Genomic DNA, 27,960 nt, shown 5'->3' on the forward strand with positions numbered 1-27,960 from the left:
CCACCTAGTATTTAGGTGTGGACAGTATTTATATGTGGACAGCTTTTAGCTATGCACAGTGTTTGGATATGGATAGTATTTAGATCTGGATTATAGATGTGAATGGTATGTAGATGTGAACAGTGTTTAGATATGGACTGTATTTATATATGGATGGTATGTAGCTGTGGACGGTGTTTAGAAATGGACTGTATTTAGATGTGGGCAGTATTTAGATGTGGACAGTATTTAGATGTGGACACCGTTTAGATGTGGACGGTGTTCGGATATGAATTATATTTCGATGTGGATGGTACGTAAGTGTGGACGGTTTTTAGATATAGACTGTGTTTCGATATGAATTGTATTTAGATCTGAACACTGTACTTAGATTGTACAGTGTAAGGCTGTCAAAGGTGGCATCATGACTGCAAACCTGCCTAATGCAATGGTGAAAACTGAAAAAAAGGCGATGCTAGAATTCGGAAAGAAAAACTGAAATTGCTGGAAAAGCTCAGCAGGTCCGGCAGCATCTGTGCAGGGAAATCAGAGTTAATGTTTCAGGTCCAGTGATCCTTCCGCAGAATAATATAGATGCTGCCAGACCTGCTGAGCTTTAATGCAATGATGATCTGTGTCATGTCAATTCAAAACTTAGACCGTTAGTCCTGAGTTAAAGCCCAAGCATTGCAGTTAGCCTGTAATTTGCTGCATCTTCATTCATTTCAGTCTCACTGTTAATGGACAGTTCTATTAAGGGAGCTCTTCCCAAGTAAGACAGCAAATTCCAGTTCAGTGCAATACAGCATTCCACGTGGAGATTGTGCAAGGATTTCTCCGGCAATATCTTTATCCAGCGAGTCCCCAGTCCCAACCTAACACTGTCCAAAGCAAAGGCCAGGAGTTTCACAAATAGAGGGCTGCAGAGTTAGAGTGTTTAATATCAGCCATTATTTTGCCAAGTGACTAAATACATGGTGTGGGTATTTTGTCAATGCTTGAACTGGATTCTGTCCAGGGTCATCCCTGGTTCCAGATTGATGCTGTACCTTAAATTGTAACTGCAGCATCGGTGCACTGCTAAACTGCTTGGCAGGGTAATGTGTAATGGTGGACATCTCAGAGACTTTCATTTATAAATTTGCAAAATACTGATGAATAACTTCTGCTTTCCTCATCTTGCATACATTCAGTCCCTCTCACCGAGTTCTGTGCAAATAGAGTCAGAAGAAGGCCATTCAGCCCATGGTGTTTTGTCCTGGCTCTTTGGTAGAGCCTGCCATCCAGCTGACTGATTCATTTATTCTGAGTTTTTTTCAAATTTATTCGTTGTTCAATTGTGTAACTGTAACCCGGTGAATTTGCCGCCAATAGATACCATTATTATGGGATAGCAGTGAAGGAGAGCTCACCTTATTACGATGTGATGTATTCCAAAAAAGGAGCAGCTTGGGTAAACGAAACAGGGAAGAAAGAAGTGGCGAAGCAGACGGTGGCGTATTCACCACGATCCAAGCTGGGCACCTTGCTGCCAGAGTTTCCAAATGTCAAAGATCTAAATCTGCCAGCAAGCCTCTCGGAGGAGAAGGTAAACACACAATGAGTGACTGATCCATTATCTGTGCTGTTTCACGCCAGTGCACAAATTAAATGTAGATCATCCTGTCTCCCGGATAAAATGAAGGGATAATAAAAACCATGTAGCCTCTTTACAAACAGTGCAGCTTAGCTTTTAATGAGAATTCAGCATCTGCCCACTGCCAGCTATCCAAAACAAAGATTGGAAGAAGTGGAAATATTAAATGTAGACACTGAATGGGTACAGGCCTTTCGGCCACACTCCTGTTTGTTGCTGTAAGTGAGCCACCTCTCACTGCACTTCATCCCACATTACAGCATATCTTCAATTCCTTTGCTCCCACCATCTGTTTTTTTTTATCTTCCCCTAAACACATCTGCACTATTCACCCCAAACAACTCCATGTGGCAGCAAGTTTCACATGCTAACCATGTCGCTGTTTACATCAGTGCAGAGATGCCACTAATTTCTATGTGTGTAACAGGTTTTATTTGCAATGTTTTTAAATATCTGCTTCACATGTTAGTTCGGACTTTCTGTTTCTTCATCGTCTTGGTTTACTGTTCCTTGAATCCATAATCCGGCTTCACTAATGGAGCAAAGTGAACAATAATTGTAAAGAGGGTCCCCTAATCAAACACAGAACAACTAACACTAGACGACCTTTTACTTATTGCTCTTAATTTAGTGCAACAAGTAATCATTATTTTGCATTAATGCTTTATGTTCTGTCAAAGTGCTGATGAACTAGAGTGATTAGATAAGGTGCAGTATAGTTCTGATATTAAAAAAGTCTTAGAAAAGAAACCAAGATTTTATATTGAGATCTTGGAAAGGGGGACTAGGTTCGGCCATTTCTGAAGAATGCAAATCACTCAATTACCTTTCAATTACCCACCACATAGAGCTACATGGATGGGATTGGTTTAGCTCAATTGACTGGATAGTTAGTTTGTAATACAGAGTGATGCTAGTAGTATGGGTTCAATCCCCACACTAGCTAAGGTTATCATGAAGGGTTCTCCTTCTAGATCTACATGAACTGAGAGGCTGAGGAGATGCAATTAGTAGAGACTGTGTCAAAGTGACTTGCCACAGAAAGTCATGCAGTATGGTCCGACTGGTTCTGAACCATCAAGAATGGAGGGAATTCCTTCTTTGTCACTGCTAAGTTGGTGGTTGGGGATTTAGATCTTGTGAGGGATGTGATTCCTACTTCCTGAAGAATTCCTTTCTGCATGCTGTCATGAAGCAAACAGGGCATTCCTAGTTCCCAACTCCACTCAGTAGTTCATCTCCTCTCAGATTCCCAACACCTCTTCACTTGTGTAACTCTTATTTCTGTGCTGGTCAATGAGAAGAAGGCTTCAGAATGAGCTTACCTTATTGATCATGAAGAATAGTGTCAGGAGGTCACTTGAGTTTTGAACTCAATAGCAAAGGTTTTAATAGAGCAGTTTGCAGATTGCAAACTAACAATTAAAAATTGGGCATGGATTTTTAGAATGAATATTGGTGGGTTTATCCATGAAGAGGTACCTAAACAAAGTATTTATCTCTGGTCAATGTATAAGACCCCAGGCAAGGTCCCTCAAATGATCACTGGTGCAGGTGAGATGGTCCAAATTGTCAGGCTCCCAGAAGAAGAGGGATGGACTGGCTCTGCCTCTTTGTGAAAAAGTGTGGTGCTGGAAACACACAGCAGGTCAGGCAGCATCCGATGAGCAGGAGAATCGACGCTTCAAGCATAAGCCGTTCATCAGGAAAGCTCTGCCTCTTTAATCATCTACCCACTTGGTTAGTTGCAACAGCGTTAATTTAAATAGGATCCCTTCCTTTGTGGATTGCTTGCCTCCAGATCCTAATGAACTTATGTTTTAAAGCCAATTTAACCAGGTTTTCATGAGCTAACAAGTAGTGATTTTATTCATTACTGAACATGTGAAGTAATAAAAGGACACACATGGGAAGCGAGTCAAAAAGAAGATTAAAGTTAAAAGATATGGATTAGTCATTGGGTCTCTCATGAAGAGCAAATAGTTTAACATTGAGAGATGAGCAGTATTACGACACAGAGGTGAATCCCTCTGTTAATAAAACCAAATACCCAGAAAAGCTCACCTCACCTTGTAACGTGTTAAAATGAGTGACAGAGAACTCCCAAATTCCACTATTTAAAGAAAATAACATCAATTGTTTTTCTAACTCTGACAGTGAACATTAAACAACAACTATTCACAGATTGAAGCCCCCTTTCTCTTAACTACTTATTATCTACCTCCAACTCCAGAACAATATGCTGTTCCAATAAGACACTTATTAAAATTACATCAATTTAATTTGAAAATCACACAGTCTCTGTCTTCTTCTGTGTCTTCGTTCTTCCTGCTGTGGATCTCCCTGCATCGTCTTCTTTCTTTTAATTGCGAGTATGTTTCACATAAAAAGGTTCATTTGGGAGAGAGTGTTTTCTAATTTCTTGGAGAGCAAGGTATTAGATGGGCAGTTAGCTCTCTGGCTCTACGGCAGTTGCTCTCTGACCAATTCTCAAAATGTCTGCATTTTTATTCCCAGAGAAAGTGGGAACTGCAGATGCTGGAGATCAGCATCGAAAAGTGTGGTGTTGGAAAAGCACAGCAGGTCAGCATCTGAAAAGCAGGAGAATCGGTGTATCACATAAGCCCTTCATAGGAGTGTGATTCTTATACCCCCCAAAATCAGATTGTCTCATTGGTTTGATAGTGACAAAATAATAAATTCAAACTTGATTGGGTTTTAGTATCTTGGGGCATAATTTAAACTGATTGGTTAGATTCAAATTGCTGTCAAAACAAAACTCAGTTATCCATTTCACAGCCAAATGTTACATATTTTCAATTTTCCAGTACACTCTGGGATTGCCATCTAGTCATATACACAGGTGCTTGTAATCTCTCAGTTTAGAACAGCATTCTCCCTCTCTTAAAGGTACAGTACATGCCTTCAACTTTTTAAAGGCAATTGTTCCAAACTTCTTAGCTTTGAGGGCCAGCTGATAGTTTTCTTTCTTATTTCCTTTTGACTGTCATGCCTCAGTGTGGAAAATGTTTTACCTGCAATGTAGGGGTGACTCGTGAATGGTTCTTTGACTTTGACTTTTATAGCACACTAACACTAGAATGCAAGCTAGCACATGAGTACCTCTGTGCTGGCACACAGAAGTACTTCAGCTCACTAGTGCACACAAGATGAGGGTTAAGCTTATGTATACTTGATGGGATAAAATATGTCCCTCACAATACTCTCAGTCTAAGATAACTTACAGGAGATTACAGATCAGTTTGTATTGTATTTCTCCATTTGAAACGTACTTGACACTTTCAGGTGTGGCAGTCTAGGCTCCCTCTCCAGAAATCCATTGAATTAACATCTGCAATTACTTTTTTGTTACATCTCCTTCTTTTAGGAAAAAATCATTTGTTGCAATTAAAAGTTCAATATGTCCATAGGTGATCTGGGATTATGATCTGTGGTCATGATGATAGGCACTTAATTAATATATTACAGTTATTAATATATTTAAATACTTTACATATTAGAAAACATGGGAATCAACAACAGCACAGTCCCCTCAGTCCTTCCAAAGGTTAGTTTGAATTTCCCACCTTCAATTGTAGGCTGTATCCTCTGGATCCATTCTCTGAACAAGATAAACCAGCTCGTCAAGCCAAGCCCTTTACAACTGAAAGCAGTAGTTGAATCACATTATAATCTGCTATTTTCTAGTAAGAATATGCTTAGTTTATTTGTTTGCTCCTCATCACCTAATTCTTCCGTCCCCTGAATCATTTGGTTATTCTCTATATCCTGTCAGCAGTTGTGTTATCCTTTTTGCATTGCAGTGAGCAGAACTGTACATTGACTGGGTTGCACCAGTGATTATAAAGTGGCAGATTTGCCCCACCATTTCAGCTTAATGTTGACTGTTTCAATACAATCTAATATCTGATTTGCTTCACTCACTGCAAAGTTATTTAGCGATAGCCAGTCAGAATGACGAGATTCCATCTCTTATTCGCAATCCACATTCTTTTCCCTCCAGTTAAGTAACTGTGCCTTCTTGGACATTTTGTTTCCATGTAAAATATTTTGCAACATCGAATGTTATCTGTATCCACCTGTCTAATTCCTAAATATAATCATCTCCTGTCCTTTGCCCTTGTTCAACTTTAAGGTTCATTGTACTCTCATGGATATAGGGAGAAACCAGATTGGTTGAGAAAATGGAAGACTAGATTATGAGGAGAAAATATAAAATCTTCACACTGGAAAGGTGAATGTTGAGCAGTGATTTGATTGTTGTTTTTAGGTTCATAAAAGGACTGGATAATGTTGGCTATAAGGAGCTGCTTCACTTTCTCCAAAACAGCAGAACCATGGGACGTGGTCTCAACTTGAAGGGAACATATTCACAACTAACCTGTAGAAAGACTCAGATGTTCTGACGAAACATAAATTCTTTGTGAAATGTCACCCAAACAGAGATAGTTTTGTTGGTATCACATAATGTGGTGTGTGTGATTTGCCCCCAAGATAGGTCCTTGACTCATTGTCTGCTAATACCTGATCTTGAGCCATTTTCTTGGCAATCTTTGCCAGTGGCTTTTCCGCCCTTTGATTTCCACTGTCCCATATTAAGCGTGTTGTGTTCATTCCACATATGTGTGCCAATCCACCTCCTGTACTAAAGAGACTGAAGCATGCAAACTTCATTTTTAATTTCTCCTAAACTCCCCTACTGCTGTCAGTCATTGCAAAGATTAGAATGAGACAGATAATGCTCTCGTGAGCAGAAACAATAGTCGAAGTTCCACTAACCATCCGTATGTAGGGCTATTGAAGTAGGAGAGTTGGCCAGGGCCCTCGTGTCATTTCCAGCTCTTTAAGTATGCCATGGATGTTTGGAGATGGTATGACATGCCTACATGATCATTGCAGCCTTTGAATTTACATGGAGCATAGAAGAGTACAGGCTCTTTGGCCCATGATGTTGTGCAGAGCATGATGCCAAATTAAACTAATCTCTTCTGCCTGCCTTTGGTCTATACCCCTCCATTTCTTGCATATTCATGTGCTTATCTAAAGGTCTCCTAAACACCCCTATCATATCTGGCTCCATCACCACCCCTGGCAGCACGCTCCAGACTCCTACCACTCTCTGTAAAAAACTTGCCCCTCTCATCTCCTGTATATTTTCCTCTAACCTTAAATATATGCCCCCTAGAATTAGGCTTTTCAATTCTGGGAAAAAGATTCTGATTGTCAACCCTATCTATGCATCTCATAATTTTATAGACTTCTATCAAGTCTCCCCTCAGCCTCTGCCGCGTTTTTCTAGTTTCTCTCACAGCTCATACCCTCTAGTTCAGGCAGCATCCTGGTAAACCTCTTCTGCACACTCTTCAAAGTCTCCAAAATTGAATCCAAGACTTCATGGCCGACGGGTAGGGAAACTGTTGCTGTGCTGCAAGACTCTTTAATGCCAAAGGGCTATCTACATCGATTTAAACAAACCAAGAGCACTTCCTTCAATTCTACACAAGCACTGTTAAACCTGGATTATGGGTTTGAATCTTTGGATTGGGACTTGATAGTGTACTTCCTCTGATGTGAGGGTGCTGTCTAATGATCCATGAGGTGATGATCCATGATGATCTTCAATATCCACAAGGTTTTGATGTAAAATTATTCCTTAGAACTGGAAAAAAACCATCACACTATGAGGTTATGTCAATATAAGTTTGGTGTTTGTTATGACCAGATTTTTCTGCCCTTTTGTTCCTAGGTTTCCACCTTCATTATGATGTATAGAACTCATTGTCAGAGAATCCTAGACACAGTGATCAGGGCAAATTTCGATGAGGTAAGCACTTCTGTTTGATTCAAGCCAATTTCCAGTAACTTGCGGCTAAAGCCACATTTTGAAGCTGCTTTCTTTTTCTTCCTTGTGTGACCCAGGTTCAAAGCTTCCTTCTACACTTTTGGCAAGGAATGCCCCCCCACATGCTCCCGGTGCTGGGCTCCTCCACTGTTGTGAACATTGTTGGTGTTTGTGACTCCATATTGTACAAGGCAATCTCCGGAGTTTTGATGCCCACTGTGCTGCAGGCATTACCAGACAGGTTGGTCAAACCATCGTCCATACCTCCAACAGCATTGGATCCCCAGTTCCAGACTCCAATGGGAAAGGTCCAATACCAGCCAGGGTACTCAATCGATATAGGATCAGTGACTCTTTGCACACTCCACCAGTCAGATTGTGCACCAACCCATTAAATAACTATCCCTTATTAGTTTTGGTTGGCAGAAAAATCACGACAAGCATCTAATCACTGTGACTGCAATGTGGTTGGGTCAAAATCCTGGCATTCAATTCCTAACAGTATTGTGGATGACTCTGCACCCTATGGACTGCAGCAGTTCAAGCAGGGCACCTCAGTACTACCTTCTTCAGGGTAACTAGGGTTAGGGCAATAAATCCTGGCCTTGCAAAATGATGCTCACATCCTACAAAATAATAAAGCCAAATCCATTGCCCAGAAGTTATACACTTGAAAAAAAAGTTATTTTTGTCTCAGTATGTATGACCAGAATTGGGAACAGCTTTGGGTAAACTGAAATGGAACTCCAGTATGTGGTAATGCTTTGAACTTTGTTAATTCCTTAAATCACGATTGGGCAGGAATACATACACACTTCAATGATTTAACAAACCCTTTTCTACATACTGCAATGTTATTGTCTGGAGTGTCCAGTCCCTCCAACAGACTGACCTGGTCTCATTGAAGGTCCCATTCAATTATCTACTGAATCTAAACAAGTGAAGAATGTGCCTCCAGATCAGTTTGTGATAATGCTTCAAGTCCAATCTAATCTGGAAATAATTGTTTACAAATTAAATGCTTTTGTATACCAGTGATTGCTCTAATACTCTCCAGTTGTCACATTTTGCTAAAGATGCAAATTAATTTGCTTAATATTAATTAAATTAATCAATGATTGAATCTACAAGATGTACTGCCACAGCTTCCCAAAGCTCCTTAGAAAGTGTCTTCCAAATCCATGACCTCTCCCATATAGAAGGACAAGAGTAGCAGATAAATAGGAACTCCACCACCTGCAGGGTTGACCATCCTGACTTGGAAATATATCGCCGTTCCTTTGTATCATTAAGTCAAAATCCTGAAACTTCCTCCCGAACAGCGCTGTGAGTCTACTACAGTAAATAGGCTGCAGTGGTTCAAGAAAGCAACTCGCCACTACCTTCTCCTGGGCTATTCATCTCTTGAAACAAATAGTATAAGTTAATCTATGCCCCCTGTTCTTTAAAATAGTTCCTCTTGAATCCACCTGAGAAGGAAGATACAGTCTCAATTTAATGTCTCATTGAAAAGAAGGCATTGTGAACAGAACACCACTCCATTGGTACTGCTTGTTTAACAGTGCACTCCACCCTTTGCACTGACTCTTTGACAGAGCAGTGATCCCTTGATGCTGCCCTTCAACCTGTGGTGCTCCCTTGATACTATTCCTTTGACAAACCGGCACTCCCTTCATGCCGCCCCTCCAACAGTTCAGTACTTGCTCTGTACTTCTCTAAGTGCGGCACTCTCTCAGTACTGTCTCTCTGAGAGCTCCCTCTTGGTGATTCCCCTCCAACAGTGAATACTCCCTCAATTCTGATCCTATGATAGTACTCCCTCAGTACAACATTGGGAGCATCAACTTAGAATTTGAGTTCAGATCTCTGGAGCAGAACTTGAGCCTACAATATTCTGGATTCAGAGGTGTTGTTCAACAGTTGACTCCCCTACAATGGTACCTAATTTTATTTGTCCTTTGCCATTAGCACAGTCTAATTTATTGAGTAAGGAGTGCATAAAATGTAGGAAACACTCTATTGGTCAGTCAGCAACTGAAAAGAGAAGAGGTAGGTGAACAATTCACCAAGTACAATAATTTGCAATATTGGTGGAAGATGTGAATAATTGGGGTTGTGTAAAGTTCCCAGTTGCAGAAAGCCAGATCTTTCTGTATGTGATGTTTCAGAACAAGGATTGAATTACTTCCACCTTTGCAAAGAGAAGATAATTGTTCATTCATAGGAAAGTGTGACATCTAGAGTGTGCTGCATTGTCCCAGTACACTACAACTGCTATATGTATGCGAGTTGTTGTTTTTCTGAGGCAATATCCAACAACATGTGTTTCATTCATTCCCTTTATCTGTCATTTCAGTCTGACACAAGTGATTCGTAAATTTGCGAAACAGCTGGACGAGTGGCTCAAAGTTGCACTTCATGAGCTTCCTGAAAATTTAAGAAATATCAAATTCGAATGTAAGTTGTGGATTAGTATAAATATATCACCTCAGATGTGCATGTATATGCACCTGAGAAATGACATCCATGTTATTTACCTGTGTATCACCTTCACTAGAGTGAAATTTGACTGCAGCAAACAGAATACTCAATAATTTTATTCTGTCTTGAATGGCAAGAGCTACACCATTTACATGCATATAAAGTGTTTACATACTCTTGCACTTTGACCCACCCATCTCACTGTGTGGGGACAAACAAGTGCTCTAAGAAATAAATAATGAATTGTCTGTTACTGTCTAGTCTCTGATACAGGTACAGTAGGGGAACCTGAGTTATACTGTTGGCTATATGTAGCTGTCTCCTCATTAACAAGGGAGCTCTGTTGTTAGTCGTGGCTCACTGAATACTGTCCTTGGGTAGCCACTCCATGACATCACCCTAAAAGTCAAGGCAGAGATTGTGGTGCATTGCTGAGGGAAATTTACCTGTATTTTGGGTCAATAAAGATTGGCAGTATTCTGGCCAATCAATGTTGACTTGCCAACAAATAATTCTCCCTTTTCTCCGGTGGTAAATATCTGATATCCTTACCCAATTTGGTCTATTTGTCACTCCAGACCCGTAGAAGTTTTAACTCTTAATTTTTATTGCAAGGTGACGGCCTAGTGGTATTGGTTATTAATCCAGTGATCAAGGTAATGTTCTGGGTTTGAATCTCACCATGGCAGTTCCCTCAGTGGGACTTGAACCCAGGCTCACACAGAATTCACGTGGTTCACTCGGCAAATGATATTACTGCTTCATCATCATCACCCCAGTAATAATAGTAAGCATTTCCTTTGGAATACAGGGAAAAAAAGCTTGGAGAATGATTAAAGGTTATGTAGACTAGGACAAGTTGCTGAAAGAGGGAGGAGAGAGTGAAAGTGGTGCTGTAGGGATGTTGATACCGGACAGATCAATTCCTGATGAAAGGCTTTTGGCCGAAACGTCAATTTTCCTGCTCCTCGGATGCTGCCTGACCTGCTGTGCTTTTTCAGTGCCACATTTTATCGACTCTGACTCTCCAGCATCTGCAGTCCTCACTATCTCCTAATCCTCCCAAGTGGACAAACAGCAATTTAATCAAATTGAAATATAGCTGCATGGCTTAAAGGTGATAAATCCATCCTGTCACAATTAGAATGTTCCACAGATTTCTGCCAGTGCTGGCATTGAGTGAACAGGGTGATATTTTTAATTGGCAAGTGATGTTGCTTCAAGAGTGTCAATATTCCAGCAGGCAGCAAGAAAAGTGATTGTTCACCTGAAGTAGGAGAGTGACATTCTCAGTTCAATCCCCACTGTAGCAAATACTTCAGACTCTGAAGTGTAGTACTGAAAGAGAGCAGTGTGGTTAGAAGCGCTGATATTCAGACCCAGACCCTCTTGCTCTAGTGAATATGTGCTAAGCTTTATGGTAACAAGCTCTTCCCTCAGACCCTGACTGAATATTCAATCCACAATCTAGTGTGCATTAACTGGTTGCTCATTAATTTGCCGAGCATAGGAAATCACTGGGTGGAAAATCAGATTCCCGATCTTTTTTTACTTGTAGATGTGCAGACTTTTCTGAGATCCGTGCTCGGTGGTTTCCATAACTGGACATCAATGAATCTCTCACTGTTCAGCATGAGTGGAACCTTGGAGTGACACAGGCCGGCACATCTTCGAGGAAATATTATACACCGTCACTGTCTCAGAGAATGGTCATACTCTACTTGAAATGTTAACTCTGTTTCTGTCTCTACAGATGCTGCCAGACCTGCTTAGTTTCTCCGAACATTTATATTTCAGATCTAATGGATTTTCTGTATTTTGCTTTAATATCACTGTCACGCTTTCCATGATCTGGGGCCTATTTCTGAGAGATGTTGGTCAGGTTCCAAGTAAAAACTGGTCTTCACTGTACTTAAGGGAACTTTGATAGGCTGGATGCTGAAAAAATCATGGAGTTTTCACTTAAAGAAGTGACTAAGATGGTGAACAGGGGAATGTTTATCAATGTTGTTTGTATAGAAATCCAGAAGGCCTTTGATAGAGAGGCAGTTAGCTAAGGTGGAAGCCTATGGAATTGAGGGCAAATTACTGACATGGCTGGGAGATTGGTTGAGCGGCAGGTGACAGAAAGTAGGGAATTTGGGTAGGTACTTTAATTGACAGGATGTGACCGGAGTGGTGTCCCCCAGAATTTGTGTTAAGGCTTCAGTTATTCAAGTCAGTTATTAATGACTTGGATAATGGCATAGAGAGTCATATATCTAAATTTTGTAATGGCACAAAGCTAGGCGGCATTATAGGTAGTGTAGATGATAGCCTAAAATTACAAAGAGATATTGATAGATTAGGTGAATGGGCAAAACTGTGGCAGATGGAGTTCACTGTAAGCAAGTGCTGAGGTTATCAATTTTGGACCAATGAAAGTTAGATCAGGGAACTTTTTAGATAGTATGAAGTTAAGTACAGTGGATGCCCAAAGAAAATTGGTTATTCAGGTGCATAGCTCTTTAATGTCATGAACAGGTACAGGAAATAGTCAAGAAAGCTAATGAAATGCTGGCCTTTATATCTAGAGGACTTGAATACAAGGATGCAGAAGTTCTGCTGCAAAATTCTAGTTAGACACCACTTGGAGTACTGTGAGCAGATCAGGGCACCACATCTGAGGAAGGATATATTGGCCTTGGAGGGAGTTCACAAGAATGATACCTGGGCTTTGGGTTTAAATTATGAGGAGAAATTTTATAAATCAGGCTTGTTTTCTCTAGAATTTAGAATGTTAAGGGGTGACCTTCAAGATATTAACAGGAGAAGACAAGATAGATAAAGATAAACTACTGCTTTGGGGTTTCGCTGGTTGAGGATTCTAGAACTAGGGGGCATAGTGTGAGAATTAGGATCAGACTGTTTAGGAGAGATGTTAAGAAGCACTTCTATCCACAAAGGGTGGTAGATGCTGGATCAGTGTATAATTTTAAATCTGAGATAGATAATTTGTTGTTAAAGCAAAACTATTAAAGATTTTAGGCCAAAGGCAAGAACGTAGAGTTGGGCATTGTCTTAACATTGTAGTAAATTCGCAGTGCATGAAGGCGCATCATCCATGTTACATCACCCTCTGAACAATGTACATGAAGGAAATCAAAATCTGAGAGAGCCATCACCAGCAATGACTCTGCAAATCTGACAAATTCACTGGAAGGATAGATACTCCCACTCTTGGGCCAATAGCTCCAGTACCAAGGCATTGGTCACAATCAACCAGCTCCTTTGGGAAGCTACATAGTCCACATGCGAAATAAAATACCCTAAGCTCTCTACTGCAACCTTTGTCATGGCAAACAGTTACCAGGAGTGCAGAGAAAATGCTTTTAAAATGTTCTCAGAGCCTCACTGAAAAAATGCGATCCTCATACCAACCTGTGGGAATCTGTAGCCCAAGGCTGTCTAGACTGGGGAAGCAGCACTGAGTATCTCACCCACCAACCCACCTAATTCTTCAAACATCATCTGTCCCACTGATGGGACGGTGTGTGGATCCAATGGTTGGGCTGTTTAATCACCTCAGGATCCCGATCATCAGAGTCAGAGAAAGTCAGCCTCGGTCCCAAGGGACTGCCCAAGAAAATAATATCACCTCCAAAGACCTGCTAAACAAAATCAGACTGACAGGACAGTAAGATATCGGAAGTGGGAATAAAAATGTTACTGGAGAAAGAATGTACTGGTGGAAGCAAATGGCAATGCTGAAATCATCCCATTCTGTTTTAAGTTCAAAGGCAAAAGCCATACACAATAGAAGAAAGTAAAGTTCCAGTTTCGAGGCAATTGTAAAGCTCTTGAGAAGAAACTTTTGAATGACTTTAGAGGAGAGGGTAGAACATATGATATGTACCATTTGATCAAACATTAACAGATTGGACAAACATTACGCTGTAAGAGATCATGCAGCATGTAATAACATGCACAAGGGCACCAGATAACTCACAACCTGTTCTCATCACTGGAAGAAAGAGGAATTTCCTCTCATAAGATTTAGAAGACCAAACAGCACCTACCACTCCACATCACATCCTCATTTCCTGGAAAGATGATTGCACTGGTAATACCAGTGGATTATAATCAAGTTGACTCTAATTTAATGCTCTGGGGCCATGAGTTCAAATCTCTCTTGAACTAATTAATAAAAATCTGAAAGTGAATGCCAACAAGAAACTATTGTAAATAATGTCCTTTAAAGAAGGAAATTTGCGATGCTTACCTGTTCTACATGTGATCCACAGTAATGACTCTAACTGCTCTCTGAGTGTTAGGGATGGTTAATAACTGCGAACATAGCCAGAGATATCCACATCCCATAAATGAATTTAAAAAATTAACAATCACTAATAAAACACAATAATAATTTTATCAATACTTGAGAAGGAAACAATTGCAAGTCTGTGGGATCAGAGGAGAGGAATGGTCAAAATGGAGCATTCTTTTGAAGACATGTTGAGTTTTCCCTTGTGCTGTATCACTGTCTGATAATCTTCACATTCACCTGTCATAACCATATGGGCGGATAATGCAGACTAAAATGAACTCACTTTCAATGCTTAATCTTTAATGCTTTTGTGCTGGAAAAAAAATGCCAGTTATCTAAATGAAAACAAAGCAGAGCGATGTAATTCCCTAATGAAAAGCAAGCCAGTTGGAACAAGTATAGGGGCAAATGTTTTCTCAAAACATTGGAGATCTGCTTGTTTTGGATACAATCCACTCGGCCATCGTTTTCCCAGGAGGTGGCAATTAAGAGCTAGCTGGTGGTGTCAGGTATCTAACTAGGGGTGTGGAGGGATTGGGGCAGGGTGGAGTTGCTGCAGGTCTACCGTGCTTCCAGCACAATCAGAGGCCTAGCAGCTCTGAAGCCTCAGTAGGAGCCACCAAAGAGAGCTGCAGGGCAATTGTGCTGAGGGCAGGAAGGGGAATACCAGGTGCCTCAGCATGGAGGCATCCTCATGTGTGGGGGAGCTAGACTCTGATGTTGGTCTCGCCTGCCTGGGCCAGGAAGCCTCAGGCTACAATGTTACATGCTGCCCACCCCCCGGATACAGCAGGGAGGCTCCCTGCATATGACTGGTGACTACCCCAGCCAACAGGGAGGGGCAGCTCCTTAACTACTTGCAAAATGATGGTGATCTGGGAAAACTCCTTATTGAGCTTTTCCTTATTATTCACATTAGCTGCCACTCTCCATTCCAAAGGCAGCCAATGTGACCCCATGTGGAAATGTATCCAGGGGCAGGATAGGGTCAGGGTGTTGCTCCCTGGCTCCTCCAGTTCAGTACAGCAAGTAAAATTCCATTCCTATGTTCAGTGTTTGCCAATTATAACATTCAATTCAGAACTAGCTGCATGAACTCTGACAAATGAGGCTCACAGACACTGGTCATTTGAGCTGGTTCATCAAGCACTATCTCCTCAGATGTCAGCCTGGCATTTACGGCCCAATCCTGGAAAACCTGGGAAGGTGGTGACCAGTCTGAGTGGCTGACTCATTTCAATAGCCAATTAACTATCAACACATGAAGCTCAACTCGCATATCAGGCCAGACTGAGCAAAGATAACCGAATTCTTTGTCTCAGGTTAGGTTTTAATCACAATCCAATGACGTGTGGTCATTTCCATCAGTGTCTGCTCTCTGATATCAATTCATGTTCAACTGCAGTGAGATTTGCACTCATATTCTCTGAAGCACTAAATACCCACACATTGCATCTATTCCTTGATTGGACCCACAGCTAAATATCTGTCTGTAGCAACACTGAGCAGTAGAGAATGTGCTAACTAAGTATTGGCAACTTTTCCTGGACTATATTGTAACTGATCTGAGCTCCTCAAGGGTCCAGCGTTGTCTTCTGCAGGTGTTTACCTACCATTAACCAGAAACTTAATCGAAGCAGTCGAATAAATACTGTGCCCAGAAGAACAGGTCAACAGTTAGGAATTCTGCACTGAGATTATTTGACCACAATCACAAGGCAGTTTATGGGATCTTGCTGTTTACTTACTGTTGCATTTGCCACATTACAGCAGTGGCAAAAGTTCAAAAATGTTTCATTGGCTGCAAGGCATTCTGAGGCTGTGAAAGGCACTATTTGAATTCAACTTATTTTTTTCTCGCTCTCTAACAATGTCCTGAAGATGCATGAAATAATATTTTACAAGTTTTCATTAGTTGATTCTTTTTGGGGCGTAGGACTCTGTGGTAAATCATCCAATTCCAAGCTACAATTAATTTCTGTTCAAATATTTAGTATTAACTGACTTACTTTGTCAGTGAGGTTAGTGGGGGAGTATTAATAAAGCTAATTCATTCATTCATATACATATATATATATAAAATGGTGCAGTTGGTAGTGTCACTGCTGAAGTTTAGGGCTCAAGTCTCATTCGTGGATTTGATATCAAAGGAATGTGTGTTCATAACGTGGCCAAACAGGTTGAGGGTGAACCTGCAAATCCTCCAACGGCAGTCTCCAAAAGTAGGAGAGGTTCTTGGTCAACCACATAATGGAGTCTTTACCATCACGGCAGTAACTCCAGTTGTGCATGGAAGTGTGTACGTTCCCATAGCAACTCAGACTGCTTGACTGAACTGTAACTCCACCATGTTTTCACAAGAGTTGGGGAGATGTCAGTTTGAAGTTTTTGTTCATAAGTTCAGTCCAGATAGAAAAATTCAAATACAGTGTTTTAACTGAAGAAGGGCTTATGCCCGAAATGTCGATTCTCCTACTCCTTTGATGCTGCCTGACCTGCTGCGCTTTTCCAGCAACACATTTTTCAGCTCTGATCTCCAGCATCTGCAGTCCTCACTTTCTCCTTTTTAACGGACAGTTTGATCTGCTCTGAGTCCCCAGATTGTTGTTCCTGAGATTACTGAAAAATGTTTTTGCTCTGGCTGGATGATGTAAGACATGGGGCCACAGTCTGATTCGGCCTAATTTCAGACAGAGATGAGGAGAAATTACTTCACGTAGAGAGTTGTGAATGTTTGGAATTTTTTGCAAATGTTCCACTAATTATGAGTATTTTCAAGGCAATACTTGATAGATGTTTGGTTTCCAAGCCAATTAAGGGATATGGAAATAATGAAGGCGGGGGAGTAATAATGCTCATTTAATGAGCTGGTGCAGGCATGATGGGCTGAGTGACCTCCTTCTGCACCATAACAATTCTGTGACCTGTGGGGTTGGAAATAACAATGTTGAATGATGGAGCAGGTTTGAATGATGGGGCAGGTTTGAATGATGGAGCAGGTTTGAAGGGCCGAAAGGCCTACTCCTGTTCTGACTGCTTATGTTTTTATGCTATATATCTCTGGAAAAGCACATTTTGATGAACCTTCTATCAGGATTGTGAATGCACAAACATCAAAGTTTATAACATTTCAAGATTGTTTTTTCACAAATTGTTTAGAAATGGAAATTAACTTTTGCAGGTCCTTTTTAAGTAAGGGGGGCAATTGTGGTGTAATGGTCAAGTCTCTGATTTATGAATCAAAACTAAAGCTAATGTTCTTGGGATATGGGTTCAAGTCCCACCAAGGCAACTGATGGGATTGATAAATCTGTAATGTAAAAACCCTTTTGGTTCACTAATGTCCTTTAGAGATGGAAATCTGCTATCCTTACCTGGTCTGGCCTACACATCACTTCCAAGCCATGATGTTGGCTCTTAACTGACCTCTGAAATGGACTAGTAAGCCACTCAGTTCAAGTGCAATTAGGGATGGACAAAAAATGCCAATCTTTCCAGCTACACCCACGGCCCATGACAGAATAACGTTAAATCGAAGAAAGTTCCCATAAGTTTGTAAAACAGCTGGCATTTGAACTAAATGTGGTCAGTAGCCAAAATCGCTTCTTTTGTTAATAATAGTCCACACCTACTGTATTGAAAAGCCCTCGAAGCTTGATTTTTGAAACTGGAGGCTGAGGGGGCTGTAATGACCATTAAAGATGAAGCAGGGGTCAGAGGTCAGAGTAGTAGAAAGTGAGGACTGCAGATGCTGGAGATCAGAGTCGAGAGTGTGGTGCTGGAAAAGCACAGCAGGTCAGGCAGCATCCGAGGAGCAGGAGAATTGATGTTTCGGACAGAAGCCCTTCATCATGGTTCAGAGGTCCGAATCACTAAAGGGTAACTGGAAGAAATGTTGAGATTTTAATTCGCTCAAAATCCATTCACCTAAGCAGAGTTAAAACTGAGGCCATAATTGGGAAAGTGTGGCATATATGTAATTTTATATCATCAAGCAAATAAAAATTGCTGCAATGATTGAAGTAGTCGGGGAGTATGAATGGGGTTGAAGGGATTGCCAACATTCTAGAAACCTTGATTCTCAACCCATTGAATTGAATGGGATAAATACTGGGTGTTTCTATGAATGGTAAGCAATCTATTGGTCACTTTGTTCCACTTTGTGGAATTGAAAATTACTGGTGATTCTAGTCATGACCAATGTCCACCCACATTGAAATAATACAGATTATTGATTTATAGTCATGATTTGGAGATGTCTGTGTTGGACTGGGGTGTACAAAGTTAAAAATCACACAACACCAGGTTATAGTCCAACAGGTTTAATTGGAAGCACTAGCTTTCAGAACACCGCTCCTTCATCAGGTGATTATGGAGGACACAATTGTAAGACACAGAATTTATAGCAAAAGTTTACAGTGTGATGTAACTGAAATTATACATTGAAAAATACCTTGATTGTTTGTTAAGTCTCTCATCTGTTAGAATGACCATGATAGTTTCACTTCTTTCATATGTAAATCACAAACCTTTTTTTTAAAAGTTACATTCTCAGGTTAACTGTAACAATTGGTGTTAGCCAGATAATATGTTGAAGGTGTTAGTCCCCTGTGTTCCCTGTCTGTGCCATAATGTTTAGACTGATTCTAATCTAAAAAGTGAATCCATGTAAGACTCTGTTAACTCACTTTTTGGATTAGAATCAGTCTAAACATTATGGCACAGACAGGGAGCACAGGGGGCTAACACCTTCAACATGTTATCTGGCTAACACCAATTGTTACAGTTAACCTGAGAATGTAACTTTTAAAAAAAAGGTTTGTGATTTACATATGAAAGAAGTGAAACTATCATGGTCATTCTAACAGATGAGAGACTTAACAAACAATCAAGGTATTTTTCAATGTATAATTTCAGTTACATCACACTGTAAACTTTTGCTATAAATTCTGTGTCTTACAATCGTGTCCTCCATAATCACCTGATGAAGGAGCGGCGCTCCGAAAACTAGTGCTTCCAATTAAACCTGTTGGACTATAACCTGGTGTTATGTGATTTTTAACTTTGATTTATAGTGTGCCACTCCTAAACTAGTTGAAACTTTATTGCTGGAACAGCACAGCAGGTCAGGCAGCATCCAGGGAACAGGAGATTCGACGTTTCGGGCACAGGCCCTTCTTCAGGAATGACTCATTCCTGAAGAAGGGCCTGTGCCCGAAACGTCGAATCTCCTGTTCCCTGGATGCTGCCTGACCTGCTGTGCTGTTCCAGCAATAAAGTTTCAACTTTGATCTCCAGCATCTGCAGACCTCACTTTCTCCACTCCTAAACTAGTGAAAAACATAAGATTTGGGAGTGAAGTAGGCCATTTGGCTCCTTAAGTCCTCTCTGTTTTATTGTGCCTGATCTGATTGTGGCCTTAGATCCACTTTCTTGTCTTCAGCACATCCCCTCTCCCTTCACCATACTTTCCTGTCATTTCCCTCTTCCTAACCTTTGAGACCCTTGATCATCAAAAATGTATCTAACTGAACCTTTAATAAATTCAATAATTCATTCTCCCTTGCTTTTGTGGGAGGAGAATTCCACAGATTCATGATCCTCTGAGAGAAAAGATTTCTCCTCATCTCAGTTTTAAATGGGAAACTCCTAATTCTTAAACTACTTCCACTAATTCTAAACCCACTTCCCCTCAAAGGGAAACATCATCTCAGCAGTGATCTTTGTCAAGTCGGCTCAGGATCTTACATGTTTCAATGAGATCTCCTCTCATTCATCTAAACTCCAGTGGATATAGGCCCTATCTGCTAATTCAATTTCAAGTAAACTAATCCTTCCATCCCAAGAGTCAGTCAAGTGAATCTTCTATGAACTGCCTCTAATTCCATTATGTTCTTAAACAAGGTGTCCAGAACTGTACACAGTACTCCGGATAAGGTCTCAACATGGCCTTGCATAGTTTCATTCATAAACAGGATGAGGGCGTCACTGGCTAAGCCAGTTTTCATTCCCATCAGTAATTGCAAAGAGGGCCTCAACTCACATATAGGCCATTCTGGGTAAGGATCTCCTTCTCTACAAGACATTAGTGAACCAGATGGGCTTTTATGATATTAGGCATGGTCATTATGTGGCTAGATATTTTATGAATTAAAATTTCATCCTTGCCCCTCAAACATTACACTGGAACTCTTGGTTATGAGTCCAGTGACATTGACACTGGGCCACCTGATTCCATTTACAACAGTCACCTACTTTTATGCTTGATTCTCTTTGCAATAAATTCCAACATTTCACTTACCTCATATGCACTAGCTTTTTGTGATTCACACACCAGAATACCCAGACATCTCCGTATCTTGGAGTTCTGCAATCTCTTTCTCCATTTTCATAATATTCTATTTAACGTTTAACATGTAAGCATGGGCCAACTTTGGTGAAAAGGAAGAAATGGATATCTGAAAATGGTCAAACTGCCTGATTTTTCTTGGCGCTGGGAAACGCTGTTGGGTATGTATCAGTGCTGGGTGATCGCTGGAGGCTAATTGGTCATTTTACTTTGCTGAGTATTTAGGGTCTGGCAACGGAGGAGCTATTTTGAGATGATTCAGCAACTGTTGACCAGAGAGAATGACAAGTAGTTTAATCCATTAAAATTTTACATGCTTTAATTTGTTATTTATCTGAAAACTCTTGTTGTTCTCCTTTTAGTGGCAAGAAGATTTTCGCAGGTTCTCAGACGTCAGACCTCATTAAATCACCTCTGTCAGGTAAATCATTCAGCTAGTTATGAGTCCACCTTGATACTTCTCTGTGGCTGACTGAACTGCTATCCTTTTCCAGCATACATTATTTTTATGTTCTTTTAATATTTGTAACTAAGACATTTTCAAATGAATTGTTTCAATGCAGGTTGTGTAGACATTTAGGTTACATCAAATGTAACTCGTCCACTCACATGTCCTCTCCTCAACAATCCATGTCTCCCCCATCCTAACCAAAGTGTCAGGTTATACATTCTAATTCTAAGTTGTGAGCTATTTCACATTTATTATCTGGATGTGGGCATTGCTGACAATGCCAATGCTATTGCTCATCACCAGTTGCCCTTCAGAACATGCCCTTGCAGGCCACTTGAGAAGACACTTCAGATTCGCATGGGTGTGGGTTTGACCCCAAATATATGTCCAGAGTACCAAGAAGGGCACACTTTCTTCCCTGAAGGACACTAATGAGCCCTTTTGGATTTTACAATATCAGATAGCTTCAAGATCACTCTAACTGACACCAGCTTTCTATTTCCCCATTTTAAAAAAATACAATTCAAGCTCATGAGGGGATTGAACCAAGTTCTCTGGATTATTGTTCCAGGCCTCCATATTGCCTTTCAGTAACACAGCCACACCACTTCCCTTTGCAACATGTTCCAGCCCATAAGTACTGCACATGCTCCACATTCCCACTCTGGATGCTTTTGTTTCCAAACCCATTCTTCACTCTGTGCTTGGTTGCACAGTCTTTAGCCATTTGACTCTAGACTGAAAGAATGTCCTCGCTCTCCTCTTCCACCTTTACTAACTTCCTCGCAATCTTCACTTTGGTTGCAGAAACCTTACACTGAGGTCCATAGTCTGTACAGAATAGAAACAATCCATTTGGACCAATCTGTCTAGGTTGCCTTTTCCGCCTTTGTCATTCTCACCTAGCAGCATATCCTCCTATACTTTCCTCACTCACATGTGTATATGTCGCTTCCCATGAAATATATTTCTCTCGTTTGCCTCTGTCACTCTTTATAGTACTGAATTCACAGGTTAAGCTGCCGTAGTGTTTCAGGGCCATAGGAATGCTCCCTCTCATTAGAGAGATGACTGGTGGTTTAATCTGAGAGCCACCTCAGGTGTGGGGAGAGATTTAGAAGGAGAGCACTTTATAGTAACCTCAGTCAGGATTTGAACCCATGCTTTTGATATCGCTCTGGGTTGCCAACAAACCATTCATATTTTCACCAAGGAAATTTTTCCTGATTCTCATATTTAATGTAATAGTGAGTATCTTACATTTATGGCCTTTAGTTTTGGAGACCTGCCCCCCCCCAAAAAAGGTAGAAACATCTTCTCCATGTCAACTACGTCAGATTCTTTCATAATTTCAAAGACCTGTATTGCCAAAGGAGAGGTAGTCAACCTGTTTAATCAGTTCCCCACCATTGTTCAAAGCCTTGGCGTGGCTCTGCAAATCATTTTTGAACTGTTAACATTGTTTAAAGTACTCTCAACGGGAAAGTTGAATATTATGGGTCATGGTGTGCCTCCTTGATATTTGTATCTGTTTTAGAATTCATTTTTAAAATGTGAGACGATCTCAAGTATTTAAGAAAGCCATTTGATCAAAACAAACCCAGAAGGAACTTGATATCAAGGGAATAAATAATTATAGAGCAAGGGCCTAAAAGTATGGTTTAACATAAACTAAAAGACAGCTGTATTCAAAATTAGTTAAAATATCCACACAGCAATGTGCACAATGTACTAAAACAGAGAGCTGAAGGCAGTCATTTGGGGAGGAGCCATATAATGGACTATTGCGACATTACCGCACAAAAAAAATTAGTGGTGGGAGTTAAACATTGGAGAATATAACATATTTAGAAAATACACAGAAGGTAAAAAGGGAGGGTATGTAGCTGTCATTATTAGGAACAGTAATGGCAGTAGAAAAAAGTGACACCGCTATCAGTAACACAACACACAATGCATACAGAACTTTGTCACAAATATTCACATGCATTTCTTTTCCGGGGAAGTGCTGGCAGGATTAGCAAGCTGATTGCCCACCAGTTTGAATTGTGTCATGTACGTGCCTTTCATGGCCAACATGTGACAAACCAAGAGCCTCTGGCTCAGCTGTAGGGTTGTTACCTGTCGATATTGAAAACGCCCAGTTCCCAGGATTAAGGTAATAGATACTAGATTGCAGCATTTAAAACATTTATATGGATAGGAAGGGTTTGGAGGGATATGGGGCAGGTGCTGGCAGGTTGGGTTGGGATATCTGGTCAGCATAGAAAAGTTGGACCGAAGGGTCTGTTTCCATGCTGTACATCTCTATGACTCTTATGACTCTGATATATAGAGTTTACAGCTGAAAATGTGTTGCTGGAAAAGCGCAGCAGGTCAGGCAGCATCCAAGGAGCAGGAGAATCGACGTTTCGGGCATGAGCCCTTCTTCAGGAATGAGGAAAGTGTGTCCAGCAGGCTAAGATAAAAGGTAGGGAGGAGGGACTTGGGGGAAGGGCGTTGGAAATGCGATAGGTGGAAGCAGGTTAAGGTGAGGGTGATAAGCTGGAGTGGGGGTGGGGGTGGGGGCGGAGAGGTCAGGAAGAAGATTGCAGGTTAGGAAGGTGGTGCTGAGTTTGAGGGTTGGGACTGAGACAAGGTGGGGGGAGGGGAAATGAGGAAACTGGAGAAATCTGAGTCCAACCCTTGTGGTTGGAGGGTTCCTAGGCGGAAGATGACGCGCTCTTCCTCCAGCCCTCGTGTTGCTATGGTCTGCCGATGAAGGCGTCCAAGGACCTGCATGTCCTTGGTGGAGTGGGAGGGGGAGTTGACGTGTTGAGCCACGGGGTGGTTGGGTTGGTTGGTCCGGGTGTCCCAGAGGTGTTCTCTGAAATGTTCCGCAAGTAGGCGGCCTGTCTCCCCAATATAGAGGAGGCCACATCGGGTGCAGCGGATGCAGTAAATGATGTGTGTGGAGGTGCAGGAGAATTTGTGGAGGATATGGAAGGATCCCTTGGGGCCTTGGAGGAAAGTTGAAACTTTATTGCTGGAACAGCACAGCAGGTCAGGCAGCATCCAGGGAACAGGAGATTCGACGTTTCAGGCACAGGCCCTTCTTCAGGAATGAGCAGAGAGTGTTCAGCAGGAGAAGATAAAAGGTAGGGAGGAGGGACTTGGAGGAGGGGCGTTGGAAATGTGATAGGTGGAAAGAGGTCAAGGTGAGGGTGATAGGTCGGAGTAGGATGGAGGCGGAGAGGTCAAGAAGAAGACTGCAGGTCAGGAAGGCGGTGCCGGGCTGGAGGGATTCGGCTGAGACAAGGTGGGGGGAGGGGGGATGAAGAAACTGGTGAAGTCCAAGTTCATCCCCTGTGGTTGGAGGGTTCCCAGTCGGAAGATAAGACGCTCCTCCTCCGACCGTCACGTTGTTGTGGTTTGGCGGTGGATGAGTCCAATGACCTGCATATCCTCGGTGGAGTGGGAGGGGGAGTTGAAATGCTGTGCTACAGGGTGGTTGGGTTGGTTCGTCCGGGTGGCCCAGAGGTGCTCTCTGAATCGCTCCGCAAGTAGGCGGTCTGTCTCCCCAATATAGAGGAGGCCACACCGGCTGCAGCGGATGCAGTAGATGATGTGGGTGGAGGTGCAGGTGAATCTGTGGCGGATATGGAAGTTTCCTTTGGGGCCTTGGAGAGAAGTGAGGGGGGAGGTGTGGGCGCAAGTGTTGCACCTCCTGCGGTTGCAAGGGAAGGTGCCGGGAGTGGAGGTTGGGTCGGTGGGGGGTGTGGATCTGACAAGGGAGTCGCGGAGGGAGTGGTCTCTACGGAAAGCTGATAGGTGAGGGGAGGGAAATATATCCTTGGTGCTGGGGTCTGTTTGGAGGTGGCGGAAGTGACGGCGGATGATGCGCTGTACATGGAGATTGGTGGGGTGGTAGGTGAGGACCAGTGGGGTTCTGTCCTGGTGGCGGTTGGAGGGGCGGGGCTCAAGGGCGGAGGAGCGGGAAGTGGAGGAGATGCGGTGGAGGGCACCGTCGACCACGTCGGGGGGGAAATTGCGGTCCTTGAAGAAGGATGCCATCTGTGTTTCCTGGTGGCGGTTGGAGGGGCGGGGCTCAAGGGCGGAGGAGCGGGAAGTGGAGGAGATGTCAGATCCACACCCCCCACCGACCCAACCTCCACTCCCGGCACCTTCCCTTGCAACCGTAGGAGGTGCAACACTTGCGCCCACACCTCCCCCCTCACTTCTCTCCAAGGCCCCAAAGGAAACTTCCATATCCGCCACAGATTCACCTGCACCTCCACCCACATCATCTACTGCATCCGCTGCAGCCGGTGTGGCCTCCTCTATATTGGGGAGACAGGCCGCCTACTTGCGGAGCGATTCAGAGAGCACCTCTGGGCCACCCGGACGAACCAACCCAACCACCCTGTAGCACAGCATTTCAACTCCCCCTCCCACTCCACCGAGGATATGCAGGTCATTGGACTCATCCACCGCCAAACCACAACAACGTGACGGTCGGAGGAGGAGCGTCTTATCTTCCGACTGGGAACCCTCCAACCACAGGGGATGAACTTGGACTTCACCAGTTTCTTCATCCCCCCTCCCCCCACCTTGTCTCAGCCGAATCCCTCCAGCCCGGCACCGCCTTCCTGACCTGCAGTCTTCTTCTTGACCTCTCCGCCTCCATCCTACTCCGACCTATCACCCTCACCTTGACCTCTTTCCACCTATCACATTTCCAACGCCCCTTCTCCAAGTCCCTCCTCCCTACCTTTTATCTTCTCCTGCTGAACACTCTCTGCTCATTCCTGAAGAAGGGCCTGTGCCCGAAACGTCGAATCTCCTGTTCCCTGGATGCTGCCTGACCTGCTGTGCTGTTCCAGCAATAAAGTTTCAACTTTGATCTCCAGCATCTGCAGACCTCACTTTCGCCTTGGAGGAAAGTAAGGGGGGAGGTGTGGGTGCAGGTTTTGCATTTCTTGCGGTTGCAGGGGAAGATGCCAGGAGTGGAGGTTGGGTTGGTGGGGGGTGTGGACCTGACAAGGGAGTCACGGAGAGAGTGGTCTTTTCGGAACGCTGATAGGAGAGGGGAGGGAAATATGTCCCTGGTGGTGGGTCCGTTTGGAGGTGGCGGAAATGACGTGGTCATTTCCGGCACCTCCAAACATCGTATCATCCGTCGTCATTTCCGCCACCTCCAAATGGACCCACCACCAGGGACATATTTCCCTCCCCTCCCCTATCAGCGTTCCATAAAGACCACTCCCTCTGTGACTCCCTCGTCAGGTCCACACCCCCCACCAACCCAACCTCCACTCCCGTCACCTTCCCCTGCAACCGCAAGAAATACAAAACTTGCGCCCACACCTCCCCCCTTACTTCCCTCCAAGGCCCCAAGGGATCCTTCCATATCCTCCACAAATTCTCCTGCACCTCCACACACATCATTTACTGCATCCGCTGCACCCGATGTGGCCTCCTCTATATTGGGGAGACAGGCCGCCTACTTGCGGAACATTTCAGAGAACACCTCTGGGACACCCGGACCAACCAACCCAACCACCCCGTGGCTCAACACTTCAACTCCCCCTCCCACTCCACCAAGGACATGCAGGTCCTTGGACTCCTCCATCGCCAGACCATAGCAACACGACGGCTGGAGGAAGAGCGCCTCATCTTCTGCCTATGAACCCTCCAACCACAGGGGATGAACTCAGATTTCTCCAGTTTCTTCATTTCCCCTCCCCCCACCTTGTCTCAGTCCCAACCCTCAAACTCAGCACCACCTGCAATCTTCTTCCTGACCTCTCCGCCCCCACCCCCACTCCGGCCTATCACCCTCACCTTAACCTCCTTCCACCTATCGCATTTCCGATGCCCCTCCCCCAAGTCTCTCCTCCCTACCTTTTATCTTAACCTGCTTGGCACACTTTCCTCATTCCTGAAGAAGGGCTCATGCCCGAAACATCGATTCTCCTGCTCCTTGGATGCTGTCTGACCTGCTGCGCTTTTCCAGCAACACATTTTCAGCTCTGATCTCCACCATCTGCAGTCCTCACTTTCTCCTATATCGAGTTTACAGACTACTGAGTTGTGAAAGGTGGTGGTGGTTGGGGGTTGGGGGGGGGGGGTGTTGGAGGAAGATGTATGCAGACAGGGAATTGAGATTTAAAAAAAGAATAATAATCATGGGGGGAAGGTTTGGAGGAATTTCAACTATCTTCTTATTAATTAGACAGGAGAGGTATGTAAAAGGGAGGAGACAATGATTTGTCTACAATGTGTACAAGACTCCCTTCCAACCCATATATTATGAAAATTGTAAGGAATAATATGCTGTTGAATCTGGTATTAGAAAATGAGACAAAGCAGGTAAGAGAACTAAACAATTTGTACCATCTAGATAGTAGTGACCATAATATTTTAAGGTGATGATAGAGAAGGACATTAGTATGACAAAAAACAGTTAATAGATTGGTAAAAATTTATTTTGAGCACCTGAGAACAGAACTTGAGAAAAGAAAATAGGTGACAATATTGACATAAAATGATGTAACTCAACAGTGGAAAACATTTAAAACAATGTTCAACAGAGTGAAATGAAATATGTACTGCTAAGAAGAAAGAACAATCTAAACATGAGTAAGACTCCAGAGTTGAATAAAAAGAGATAGTAACAATCAAGGTTTAGGATCTGGTTTACACAGGCAACAGAGTGCAGGATAAGCGGGGAAATGAAGACATAATGAGAAAATTTACAAAGCAATTAGAAAGAGAAAAATGAAACATAAAACTAAATTTAAACACTAAACAAAATAGTAAAATGTTTTGCAGGAACTTAATAGAAAAAGGAAGCCTATGCTGGGAATAAGACTATTCAGAGATAAACGGGATAATACTGCAAAAAACTATAGCA

At 42.6% G+C, this 27,960-nt stretch overlaps 1 protein-coding gene across 4 annotated transcripts in view; it reads left to right on the forward strand.

Moving 5' to 3' along the window:
- Positions 1-27,960, forward strand: part of rfx4 (regulatory factor X, 4) — a 145,208-nt gene that overhangs the window by 62,075 nt on the left and 55,173 nt on the right. For all 4 annotated transcript variants that reach the window (XM_043708850.2, XM_043708851.2, XM_043708852.2 and 1 more), the window contains exons 6-10: positions 1,354-1,567; positions 7,383-7,460; positions 7,556-7,719; positions 9,835-9,935; positions 20,977-21,035. In XM_043708850.2, the coding sequence (XP_043564785.1) occupies positions 1,354-1,567; positions 7,383-7,460; positions 7,556-7,719; positions 9,835-9,935; positions 20,977-21,035 (616 nt within the window). The remainder of the gene's footprint in view (positions 1-1,353; positions 1,568-7,382; positions 7,461-7,555; positions 7,720-9,834; positions 9,936-20,976; positions 21,036-27,960) is intronic.

Source organism: Chiloscyllium plagiosum, unplaced genomic scaffold (genome assembly GCF_037043375.1).
Source record: "Chiloscyllium plagiosum isolate Xiang-an unplaced genomic scaffold, Cpla_swu_hap1 HiC_scaffold_19, whole genome shotgun sequence".
NCBI classification, from domain to species: domain Eukaryota; kingdom Metazoa; phylum Chordata; class Chondrichthyes; order Orectolobiformes; family Hemiscylliidae; genus Chiloscyllium; species Chiloscyllium plagiosum.